Source organism: Galeopterus variegatus, unplaced genomic scaffold, assembly GCF_000696425.1.
Source record: "Galeopterus variegatus unplaced genomic scaffold, G_variegatus-3.0.2 Scaffold1593, whole genome shotgun sequence".
Taxonomy (NCBI): Eukaryota; Metazoa; Chordata; class Mammalia; order Dermoptera; family Cynocephalidae; genus Galeopterus; species Galeopterus variegatus.
The window spans coordinates 241,927-253,618 of NW_007727704.1; the positions used below are offsets into that span (position 1 = coordinate 241,927).

Sequence of the window (11,692 nt, forward strand, 5' to 3'; positions counted from 1 at the left end):
GGGGGGGGGGGGGGGGGGGGGGGGCGGGGGTCCTTCCAGACATCCTCTCTAGGTGAGAAGAATATTATGATTAGGGCAAGCTTTTTCATTTCAGGAGGACAGGGAGAAAGACTGTGAGCTCTTTCTTTGAAGATCTGAGTGGTGGCAGGACATTTCTAGCTACCTACACCTGACAGCTTGCACAGGAAGATGGCCCAGATGTGGCCACCTGCACTCAGAATACTGAGGTGACTTGTTAAAAGTCATGTAACTCACTAATGGTAAGGCATCATCTCAAATCCAGGCCCCCTGACTCTGTCTGGTGTTCTTACAATCACCCAGTTTTGTCCCTCCTTCCTCCCTTCCAATATCTCTCCAGCTACTCTACTCTCCTTCTGGAGTCTGCCTGAGTCTTCCCTAGACCTGGCACACCTGGTGATCCTCTGTGATCTGTAGATTCCTCTCACCTTTAACTAATGTGTCTGGCAGTGCCTTTGGACCTTTGGACCTTACACTCTATTCTCTGAGGTGACAATCATCAAAACAGACAGATGCATCTGTCTGAAGTTTGGTAATGGTTAAATGTTGCCCTCATCAGCAGAATTTGTGTTCAGCTTGATTAAACCTTGGAATGCAGTTTCTTCAGCTAAACATCTGATGAAAAGCCACCTCTTATGGTGTTATGGGTTGAATAAAATCCTCACCCCCTCCAATTCATATGTTAAAGTCCTAACTCCCAACACCTCAGAATGTGACTGTATTTGGAGATAAGATCTTCAACATGGTAATTAAGTTAAAATGAGTGAGGGGTGAGCCCTAATCCAATATGACTGGTGTCCTTTTAAGAAGAGATCAGGACATAGATACACACAGAGAGGAAAGATCTTGTGAAGACACAATGAGAAGATAACCATTTACAAGCCAAGGAGAGAGGCCTCAGAAGGAACCAACCCCTGCTGACATCTCGATTTTGGACTTTCGGCCACCAGAAATGTGAGGAAATAAATTTATGTTGTTTAAGCCACCTGGTCCATGATGCCCAGTTATGGCAGCCCTAGCAAATTAATAAATATGTGGAGTTTTTCCTGATTGCCCACAGCACCCTCCCCAATCCTGTGCTACATAAAGGTCACTGGTCATAGCATGGTTTGCTGCTTTCATATCTGAATCTCCCACAGTGCCTGATGGATCTAAATGGAAGTTACTTCAGAAACTAACACTTGATGTCAGTTTGGCATCGGTTGCATATAACAAAAAAGCTGTTTTGTGTCTGATCCTTTTCCTAGGCCCTGGTTTAGCAACATTGTAACAAGAAAGAAGCTAGCAGAAGAAATTCTACTTGATTCTCAAAATAATCATCATCAACTAGGTGCAAAGCAGTGGGCTCAGAGTTGAAGGGAAAGGGAAAAACAGAGAAGAGCGTGGACAAGTATATAAGGAGGAGGTTCGATAATGGAGAAAAGAGGGGAAACCACACTAAGAAATGAGTGTTAGATGAATGGGAACATAGAATAAGAAGTTTTCTGTATTGGCTGGTATAGCCACAAAAAACTTCATGGAGGAGGGGACATTAGCCCTGAATCAAGGAAAAATGAGAAGGAAAAGGGTGCATGGATGGAGTGGTTAGGTTGGAGGGACTGCTTAGAAGAGGACCATGGTTTTTAAATCTTTAGTGCCAGTAGAACAGGGTAGTTAGCAAGATAAGATTTAGATTTATAGATTTAGGTGGCATCTTATCTCTTCCTCTTACATAAGAGTTTCTGAACCTCAGCACCATTGAATTTTGGGACCAGATAATTCTTTGTTGTGGGGGCTGTCCTAAGCAATAGTATCCCCTCCCCTGTTTTCCTTAAAATTGTTTCATAATTTTGATTATGACAATCAAAAATGTTTTCCAACATTTGCAAACTACCCTAAGGGCAAAGTCACTCCCATTTGAGAACCACTGATTTACACTGTACTTTGGACCAATTACTTGACCTCTCTGAGCTTTAGTTTCCTGGTCTGTACAACAGGGTAACAATCATTTATATAAATATGTGGCTGAATGGCACTGACATTAAAAAAAAAAAAGACACATGGGCCAATGGAACAAAATGGAGAATGCAGAAATTAATCCAGCTACCTATAGCCCCTGATTTTTGACAAAGGCACCAAGAACATCCATTGGGGAAAGGACAGTCTTGTCAGTAGATGGTGCTGAGAAAACTGGAGATCCATGTGGAGAATGAAACTAGACCCATACCTATCGCCATATACCAAAATCAACTCAAAATGGATTAAAGATTTAATAAAAGACTTGAAACTATAAAACTCCTAGAAGAAAACATAGGGAAAACATTTCAGGACATACTACCAGGCAAAGACTTTATAAGTAAGACCCCAAAAGCACAAGCAACAGAAAAAAAATAAATAAACAAATGAGATTATGTCAAACTAAAAAGTTTCTGCACAGCAAAGGCAACAATCAACAGAGTGAAAAGATAACCTACAGAATGGGAGAAAATATGAGCAAACTATACATCTAACAGGGGATCGATATCCAGAATATATAAGGAACTCAATTTCACTGTTAAAAAAAAAAAAAAAAAAAGTCCCATTAAAAAATGAGCAAAGGAGCTGGAGCTGAATAGACATTTTTCAAAGGAGCACGTACAAATGGACAATAGGTACATGAAAAAAATATTCAACATCATTAATCATCAGGAAAATGCAAATCAAAACCACATTGAGATATCATCTCACCGCAGTTAGACTGCCTATTACCAAAAAGACTGAGAATAACAAATGCTGGTGAGAATGTGGAGAGAAGGGAACTCTTCTTTTTTTTTTTTTTTTTTTTTGTCTTTTTTCGTGACCGGTAATGGGATCACAACCCTCGGTGTCGTGCCCGTACCGCAACCAGCAATGGGATCGCAACCGGCAACAGGATTGTAACCCTCGGTGTTGCGCCCACACCGCGCTCAGCCAGTGAGTGGACTGGTCTCTATATGGGATCTGAACCCTCGGCGGGAGTGCCGCCACACTCCCAAGCGCCGCACTCAACCGAGTGCGCCACCGGGCCGGCCCAAGAAGGGAACTCTTCTACACTGCTGGTGGGACTGTAAATTAGTACAGCCATTATGGAAAAGATTATGGAGGTTTCTCAGACAGCTACAGACAGAACTACCATATGAATTAGCTATCCCACTTCTGGGTATATACCCAAAGGAATGGAAATACTCTTGTCAAAGGGATACCTGTATTCCCATGCTCATCACAGCTCTATCTACAATAGCCAAGATATAGAACCAACTTAAATGCCCACTGATGGGTGACTGAATAAGGAAAATGTGGTAGATATACACAATGCAATACTACTCAGCCATAAAAAGGATTGAAATTTTGCCACTCACAGCAACATGGATGAGCTTGGAGAAAATTATGTTCAGTGAAATAAGCCAGGCACAGAAAGAGAAATACCACATGTCCTCACTCATAAGTGGGAGGGAGGGAGAGAGGGAGGGAGAGAAGGAAGGAAGGAAGGAAGGAAGGAAGGAAGGAAGGAAGGAAGGAAGGAAGGAAGGAAGGAAGGAAGGAAGGAAGGAAGGAAGGAAGGCCACAATAAAACATTGAATTTTCAGGAGAGAACAGACCTATAGTTGGTGGAAAAGCAGGAGGGGAAAAGGAGGTCAGGGAGTAATTGGGTACGTGACACAAGAGTAATTAAGAGTTGTAATGATGAGCATGCTAATATTGATTTGATCATCACATACTGTACACAAATACTGGTAGTCAACTCTGTAGGTATAATCAAAACTAAAACTTATGTAAAAAATAAAATAAAATAACCATATGTCTAAAATGTGAAAAAAGGAAAAAAAATATGTGGCTGACACAGAGCTTGCTAAGTGAACATATCTGGCTTCATTCTTTTTAAGAGTGGATCTCTTTTCTGCTAAAATTGAAGGTAGACCCCCAAATAAGAAATTAGTTAAAGCAGAGCTGCTCTGGCTAAGGGAGAGCAGAGAGCCCCCAGTCCTGCCTTCTTGCTGTCCTGTGGTGCCCTCCTAAAAATCCTGGAGGCACCGTTACAGAAAACTCCCAGCTGCAGATCAGAAATCCCTTGAAAGAACGGAGTCCAAAAGACCTGGATTTGAATCCTAGCTCCTTCTCTGTGCGTCCCTAGTAACACAGGGTAGACAAAGGTGTAGATAAACCCTAATTCTGTGATGGCATGGGCCCTGTTTTATGTATCCTTGTATTCTCCATCATCTGTCAGAATATCTGGTACATCCAGGGCAGGGCTGGGACTAGATGAGGTAGGTGAGGCAACCAGGAACTTAAGAAGGCACTCACTCTCAGGTGTGGACCCTGCACTCAATGACCCAGAGAGCACGTGCCTCCTTAAATCTTGCACCTTACAGAGCAGAATTTCCATGCCTCATTAGTTTCACTTTATTCCAGTCCCTGATCAAAGGCCCTTAATAAATAAGTTGATTGATTAGTTTCTTCACCGTTAAGATGGGGATGCTAAACTCTGACTTGCACAGTAATTTAAAAATGAAATAGATAATACATCTTAAGCAACTATAATAATGCCACATAGCTGAGAGGGCTAGTGTTGGTTCCTTTCCTCTGCCAGATGGATCAGACAGAACACAGAGGCTGAAAGTTCATGGTATATGCAGGAAACAATGTGAAATCCAATGTGGCCAGAGATGATCCAGAAAGTTCTTAGTCTGGACCATGGCCTTGCTTGCCACCTCCAATACACCATCTTTGCTGCATTTCTCTCTGCAGCAAGCCCATGTGAACTAGTACTGAGTCAGATTGGTGCCTGGAGAGGTGGAGGTGGCAGCACTTACCTCTCTCTAGGCAGCTGGTGGTTGGGATTGTGGCGGCAGCGTACACTCAGGCCAAAGAGCTTGCGGGCAGTGCGTTGGATCTTTTGCCTCTGTGCCTCTGTTGCACTCTGTAAGAGCTTGTAGCGGTTCTGCAGGTCCCAGTCATTGCCCCAGTGCTGATGGATGCTCCCAATGGTCAGGAAGTGGTTGCTTGGGAGACGCTTCATAAACGATTTAAACTCATCTAGCAAGAGACAAAAAAGAAAAAATGGCTAAGCCTGACAGCCCCCTGAAGTTGCCTTTAATGCTTAGCCCCAACTGCCAATAAAGTAGGCCTGAAAATAAAAAATAAGTAAACAAATAAAATAAGATAAACTTGTCTGAGGCCAAGAGAACATGGCATTAGCCTTCCCTGCTCCTATAGACAAGGCAAGGGCCACTGCTCTTTTTAATGAAGTAAATCTGTGGCGGGTACTGACATTAATAAAGCAAGTATATTTCACAGGGCCTAGCTTCCAAGGCCCTGTAGTTTCAGGTATAGCCTAACTTTTTAGAAATACACATAGAAATGTTAAGCTTGAGAAAGACAGAAAACTTTCCCCAGGCTAAAGTCTCTGTTGTAGATAAAGAATTGTAATACAGAAAAATTGCTGGCTCTAAGGACAGATGTCCTTGGTAGCTAAACCTAATGATTGTTGCCATGACAATTATCTTACTGTTCTTTTTGTAACCACCTATGTTCCTTTTCTGTAACTTTCTGGCCTGGAGAATAAATACTGAGAGAAAACTCGAGTTTGGGGTTAATTTTCTGAGGAATGCTGCTCTCTTGAGGGTTCCTGGAAATTTAACCCTTCGGGGCCTCTCACTGCTCAGAAGAAATGGGCTTTGAGTAATCCTTTACGTCTCCATCACCCTGGGAGAGGTGACATAAATCTGCATACTGTATCTTTCCTTCAGACAGCGCTTCCCAAACTTGTGCCATCGGAATGCCAACTTTATGTTAATATTCACACATCATTGTATTTACTTAATATTTTCTTTGAATCAAATCAATGTTTAGTTAAAGATTCAAAACAAAATTTGGATCTCATTCTACACAGAAAATTTCTATTGCATGCCTCAGTAGAATGGTAGCTATAAAAATAAATATAATGAAAATAATGTCAATAAATTTTAGTCAAATACTGTTGCCTGCTAAATGAGCAATCCTCCATGCCTGCTCTCACTTTGAAATATAGGAAATTAGCAAGTGTTAGAGAGGTGTTAGAGGCATATTAGCACCAAGGAAACTTTCTCTTTGATGTAGTCTGCAGGTTTGACAAAGAGCTGAAATAGATCAACCTCCCACTCAGTGATCCGGTGTTATTTCAAGTTGTAAGTGTATAGCATCTAACATCATCTCAAATTTTGGAAAACTCCAATTTAAGAGATTGTGACAAATACTTCGGTCTCCTAGGTGAAAGTTTCTGCCTCAGTTTGTGAAGCTGAGTTTCAGAGCATCAGCATGTGCTACAACTTGACGCAGGCTTAGAAATTCTCTAGTTTAACTTTCTTGTTCTACATATAGAAAAACTGAAGCCCAAAGTGGAAAAATGATTTTCTGAAGGTAACACAGCCTATGAGTGAAAAAGAGCCAGGTCTAAAACCTGAACTGTTGCCTTTTAACCTAGTACTCCCCCTGCCCTACCCCCCTACCATTTTACCCCAACTACCGGGAAAATTAAAGAAGGGGTTGATTATTAGCAGGACAAAAGGCCAATGGTTGGGTTAAAATATATATGTGTGTGTGTGTGTGTGTGTGTGTGTGTATGTGTGTGTGTGTGTGTATATGTGTGTGTATATATACGTGTGTGTGTGTATATATATCTGCACTTTCATTTCATGTTATAAAACCTACATGGAATTTCAGGTATATTATATATTCATGTTGTTTCTTAAATGCTTACATAGTACTCAACAGACACCAGGCACAGTCCTAACCATCTAACACATAGCTGATTCTTATAGCAAACCTACAAGGTAGGTACAATTTTAGTACCCCCATTGTAAAGAAACTAGGGCACGGAGAAGTTAGTTAACTTTCCCAAGGTCAAATGAATACTAAATGGTAAGATTAAGACTCTATCCTGGCTCTGAATCCTGTGTTGTTTCTTCATATACTATACTTCTTTCAACACATACAGAGGGCAATCCTGATGCTGAGCATGTTGGGAGTGAAAAACACATAAGAGTTGCTGAAGACAGGAGTCTCTGATTCCTAGAAAACCTGGGCACATCATTATAGACAGTCAGACATGCAAAAGTTCAATTTACGTCTTGACCAGTGAACAGCTGTGAACCCTTAGTCTCTCAAGGCCTCAGTTTCCCCATCTGCCAAACAGGTATAATTGTATCTAATCCAAATGTTGAGGGGGTGACATAGAACTGTACTTCCTAAATAGTTCATGGATAGTAAGGTAGGATTGAAGGGATAACGAGGACTCTGCCTTGATTGATTTATTCGGTGAGCTGGCTGGAGACAGGAGACTGGCCCGAATGACCAGCATGACTTTCCCCCCCCCGTGGGGACATGCAGCTCACCTTGCAGAGGGCTCTGTTGACTTCAAAGGACATGACAGTCCTCCCAATGAACCCAGATTTGGGTCTGATAAGAAAATAGAATTTAAAAAGTTCTGTTTACCTACCAACACTGGAGCCATCAAGGAATCAATGGCTTTTACTTTGGGCTGGGCTTTAGTCCCTCTAAATTAGCTGGGGCTGAGTTGTTAAGGTTAAGAATTGAAAATGAGCAGAAGGGACACCCACACACAGAAGCCACAGAAGCATGTATGGGTAGATGGATTTGTCTTAATGGGCAAAACCATTTCAAATGGATAAGTACAGGATATCTAGAAGGAATGTATGCTGCATGAGGAGAAAGTGTGACATAAATTATTTCCTTGGCCTGTTCACCTTATTCTGCAGCAGCTTAGCTTTCTGGGTTTTCTTACCCACCCAAAGTGGTTTCTCTTCCTTGGGAATAAGTATTGTTTGCTAAAGATCCCCACTCCTTGTGCCTATAGCCTGCATTCCCCTCTGATTTTTTTTTTTTTTTTTTTTGACCGGTAAGGGGATCACAACCCTCAGCATGGTGTGGTCTGTACCACGCTCAGCCAGCGAGCACATCAGCCATCCCTATGTAGGATCTGAACCCGCGGCCTTGGCGCTACCAGTGCCGCACTCTCCTGAGTGAGCCACGGGGCCGGTCTTCCCCTCTGATTTTTAACAATCAGTAGAATCTCTTTGCAAAAGCATCTTTATCAAATGCTTCTTTAATTTGAGGTCAGACAATCATCACAATACATTTTCATCATGAACTTCTCTCTTTTATGGATTCCCAGGATTTTTAAATGGGCTAATGGGTGCAGGTTCATAAGGCATCCCTGCAGGAGAAGAGTCCCCGATGTGTCCTGTGCTCCCAGAGCTGTTTAGGAGCTTAGAGTTCATTGAAAGCAGTCATTTTCAAATGCTGCTCTAGAGAGCTCTGCTTTTATCTGTGGTACACAGTGGCTCCAAGGTAAGATTTTGTTTGATCAAAGGGTTTCTTGGCTAAAGATTTAAATAAATTCAAATATTAAAAACACAAACATGTCCTCTCATTTATCAGATGAGGAAACTAAGACCCAGGGGGTAAAGTGAAATTAATAAGCTGCTGTGAGCACTGGATTTGGAATCAGGGATTTCATTACCAACACTGTCATTTACTAACTTTGTAACCCTAGGGAAGACACAGGGTCTTGGTGTCCTCTCTCTATAATACAGCAATATCAGTAGTTACTTTAATGTGGTTGTTATAACAGATTTAAGGAATACAAAGTTGTTTTAAAAACAGTAATGCTCTTTACATAGGTTTATTTATTTAACAGATATTTGAGCACATATTATATGCTAACTACCTACATGGCATATCTTCTTGCAAGTCTCAAGAATTCTCAAGCTTATTATGTCTAAAGCTGAGTGTGTGTTCTGCTCTCAAACCTTTCAGAGTGTTTTAGGCTCATTGAAGGGAATCAGCATCCATCAAGCTGTCTAACGTGCATATCTAAGCGAGGTTCTTGGATGTCATTTCAATACGCCTCTTCTTTTCAACTCCCATAGCCTGTCTAACATTAAGCCCTGCCAATTTTTTTTTTCTAAAAATCTTGGCATCTCTGCTTATTTCTTGTTTTTACTACTGTACCATTCCCCTAATCCACACCATGGTCATCTCTCTTCTAGGTGCCTTGTGTCTCCCATGGGTCCACCTGCACCCACCCACTGATCTCTGCACCACAGTCAGATACTTAGACGTCTGCTCCTCCTCAGGGGGCTCTTCCCTGACCACACAGACCCCCCATTCCACATCATTTGCTCACAGCAGTTGGCCCATCTTTACACATGCACACTTGGAATTTCATAATCATTTGCATGGTTACATAATTAATGCCTGGTTTTCTGACAAAACTCAAAGTTCCATGAAAGCAGAGATTCAACTTTGGCCTTCACCCACTTTATGACCTTGGATGACTGACTTTCATCCCCTGAAATTCATTTTTCTGAACCACAAAAAGAAGGGAATACCAGAGTTTCCAGAGAAGTAACTTGCAGCTTTCACAGTCTGTGAATTCCCTGGATATTTATATCTATTTATATCTATATCTCTATGTGATATCTACATATATACATACATATACATGCATAACACATGTAAATGTATACACATATATGTGTGTGTTTATTTATTTATAAGCACAAACACACATACACACACACACACACACACACACACACACACACTACCTTTGACTCTCCACTCTCCAGAGGCTTCCTCTGTAGACTTACCCTCTCTGTCTTCTGGGTACAATGGAGACAATACATCACACAGCCACACACTGGATCATGCTACTCATTATTTCATTCAATGGAGATTTATTGAATGTCTACTCTGTGACTACTACTACACCTGTCTCTGGGCCCTCCGAAGTGTAAGAGTTGGGGTCACTGTATTTTTGTTCACAGCAGTCCTAATTCCAGTTAGATAAGTCTCCTCTTCTGGAGCTAGACAATCTAGACAAGCCACTGGTACAGCAGCACTAAGTTAGGTTCACTACCTGAATTCTCCAGGTCTTTATAAGCTTCGGCCCAAGACGTGGCCATGTTGGCCAGCGTGTACTCCATGATCTGGATGTCTGTGACGGGGCAGTTGCACTGCGGGAACTCCTCAGCACACTGGCATTGACACTGGCTGTCCTGGCACACGTACTCCCCCTCGCCATTACACATGATGTAGCTCAAGGCCGACTGGACAAACTTCTCTTGCAGATACTGGGGAAATATTATCTGAAGACCTGTTTGAGAGTAGCAAGAAGGGGAAACAGAAAGGTTAAAAAAAAGTGTTTCATTAACAGTTTCCAAAGGTGATACACAGGAATCTGAGCTGCTAGATTTCTCTCTCTGTGTTGGAACCAAAATATTTCTGGGCCTACCAGATTCAGACAGAGAATGACGGGCAAGTCCTCCAGTTGCATCACTTCTACCTAAACTTCTCAGGTCATGACCTTGGCCAGCTCCGAAACACATACTCTATTCTGCTATATTAGAGCAGAGGCTAGAGGTGGATCCGGTGTATAACTTTTTCATTTTAGGAGAAAACCCTTCCTGAAAGCGCAGCACTATTGTTTATCTCTCCTTATTTCTTTCATTTCTTTCCTTTACCTTCCTTAAAATATTTATGAACTCTATTTATGAAGCACAAGTCCAGAGCTAGGCACTAGGCCTACAGAGATAAAAAAAGGCACGATCCTTGCCCTTGGGGAGTTTGCAATATAATCAGCAGAGACAGACATGGACACACATCATCATAACATAGCTTTATAGGCGTACAGTGGAGACAGCCATATGGGGCAATTGGACAGCAGAAGACTGCAAATAACACTGTTTGGGTAGCAGGGAAAACTTCAGAGGAGACAGACTTTGGGCTAGTTGAAAAGCAAGTAAGAGATCATTATGTTAAAAAAACAGGAAGGGCATTCTAAAAAGAGGAGAGACAATGTGTCTGGTAGTTCCTGGTGAATGAAATAAACTTGGATGAGTGGGAGTGCAGTGTTCTAGGAAAACAGGTTGTAGAGAGGGGCAGAGGCCAGAGTGCAAGGGCTTTATTATTACACTAAGAAATTTGGACTTTATCCTATGGATTATGGGTATATATTGGTAGATTTTTGAGGACAAGAGTAATTTAATTAATGATATAATTTAATAGAACCACTGTCTCATAAAAAATAAAATCTCAATGAAGGATATCAGAGATAATTAGTGATTACTAATTCTTTGCTCTAAAAAAAAAGACATGGCCTACCAAGGGGAAGCGACTACTAGCCCATGGTTATAGGATGAGTACTCCTGACCACATCTCGTGATCTTTTCTGTATACTTGAATCATCAAAGTGTTAATCCTGACAGCCAGCACTGGAGAAGAATTTATCTGGGCACGAGCACTCTTCTGATACCCTAGAAACGTCAGCCCAGCCAGCTACTACCTATCAGTGGATAGAAGGACAACTCTGGGCTACCTTAATTTATTAAGGTGCTTTCACCTGGGACACTTCTCTCCACCTCATTTGGATCTGCTCACAATTTTACTCTCTAGCACATACGAAGTCATGGTTTTGCTATCCACCGTGTAAAAGAGAACTGTATTTTTTTTTTTCCTTTTTGTCTTTTTTCGTGACCGGCAACGGATCGCAACCCTCAGTGTCGCGCCCATACCGGACTGGGAGCGGCAACAGGATCGCAACCCTCGGTGCTGCGTCTGCACCTCACTCAGCCAGTGAGTGGCCAGTCTGTATGTGGGATCCGAACCCTCGGCGGGA

General features: G+C 41.9%; 1 protein-coding gene across 1 annotated transcript in view; it reads right to left on the reverse strand.

Annotated features, from left to right (window-relative positions):
- Positions 1 to 11,692, reverse strand: part of BRINP1 (bone morphogenetic protein/retinoic acid inducible neural-specific 1) — a 205,145-nt gene that overhangs the window by 24,159 nt on the left and 169,294 nt on the right. The window contains exons 8-9 of the mRNA XM_008577867.1: positions 9,935 to 10,171; positions 4,827 to 5,049 (exon numbers count right to left, since the gene is read on the reverse strand). Of these exons, the coding sequence (XP_008576089.1) occupies positions 4,827 to 5,049; positions 9,935 to 10,171 (460 nt within the window). The remainder of the gene's footprint in view (positions 1 to 4,826; positions 5,050 to 9,934; positions 10,172 to 11,692) is intronic.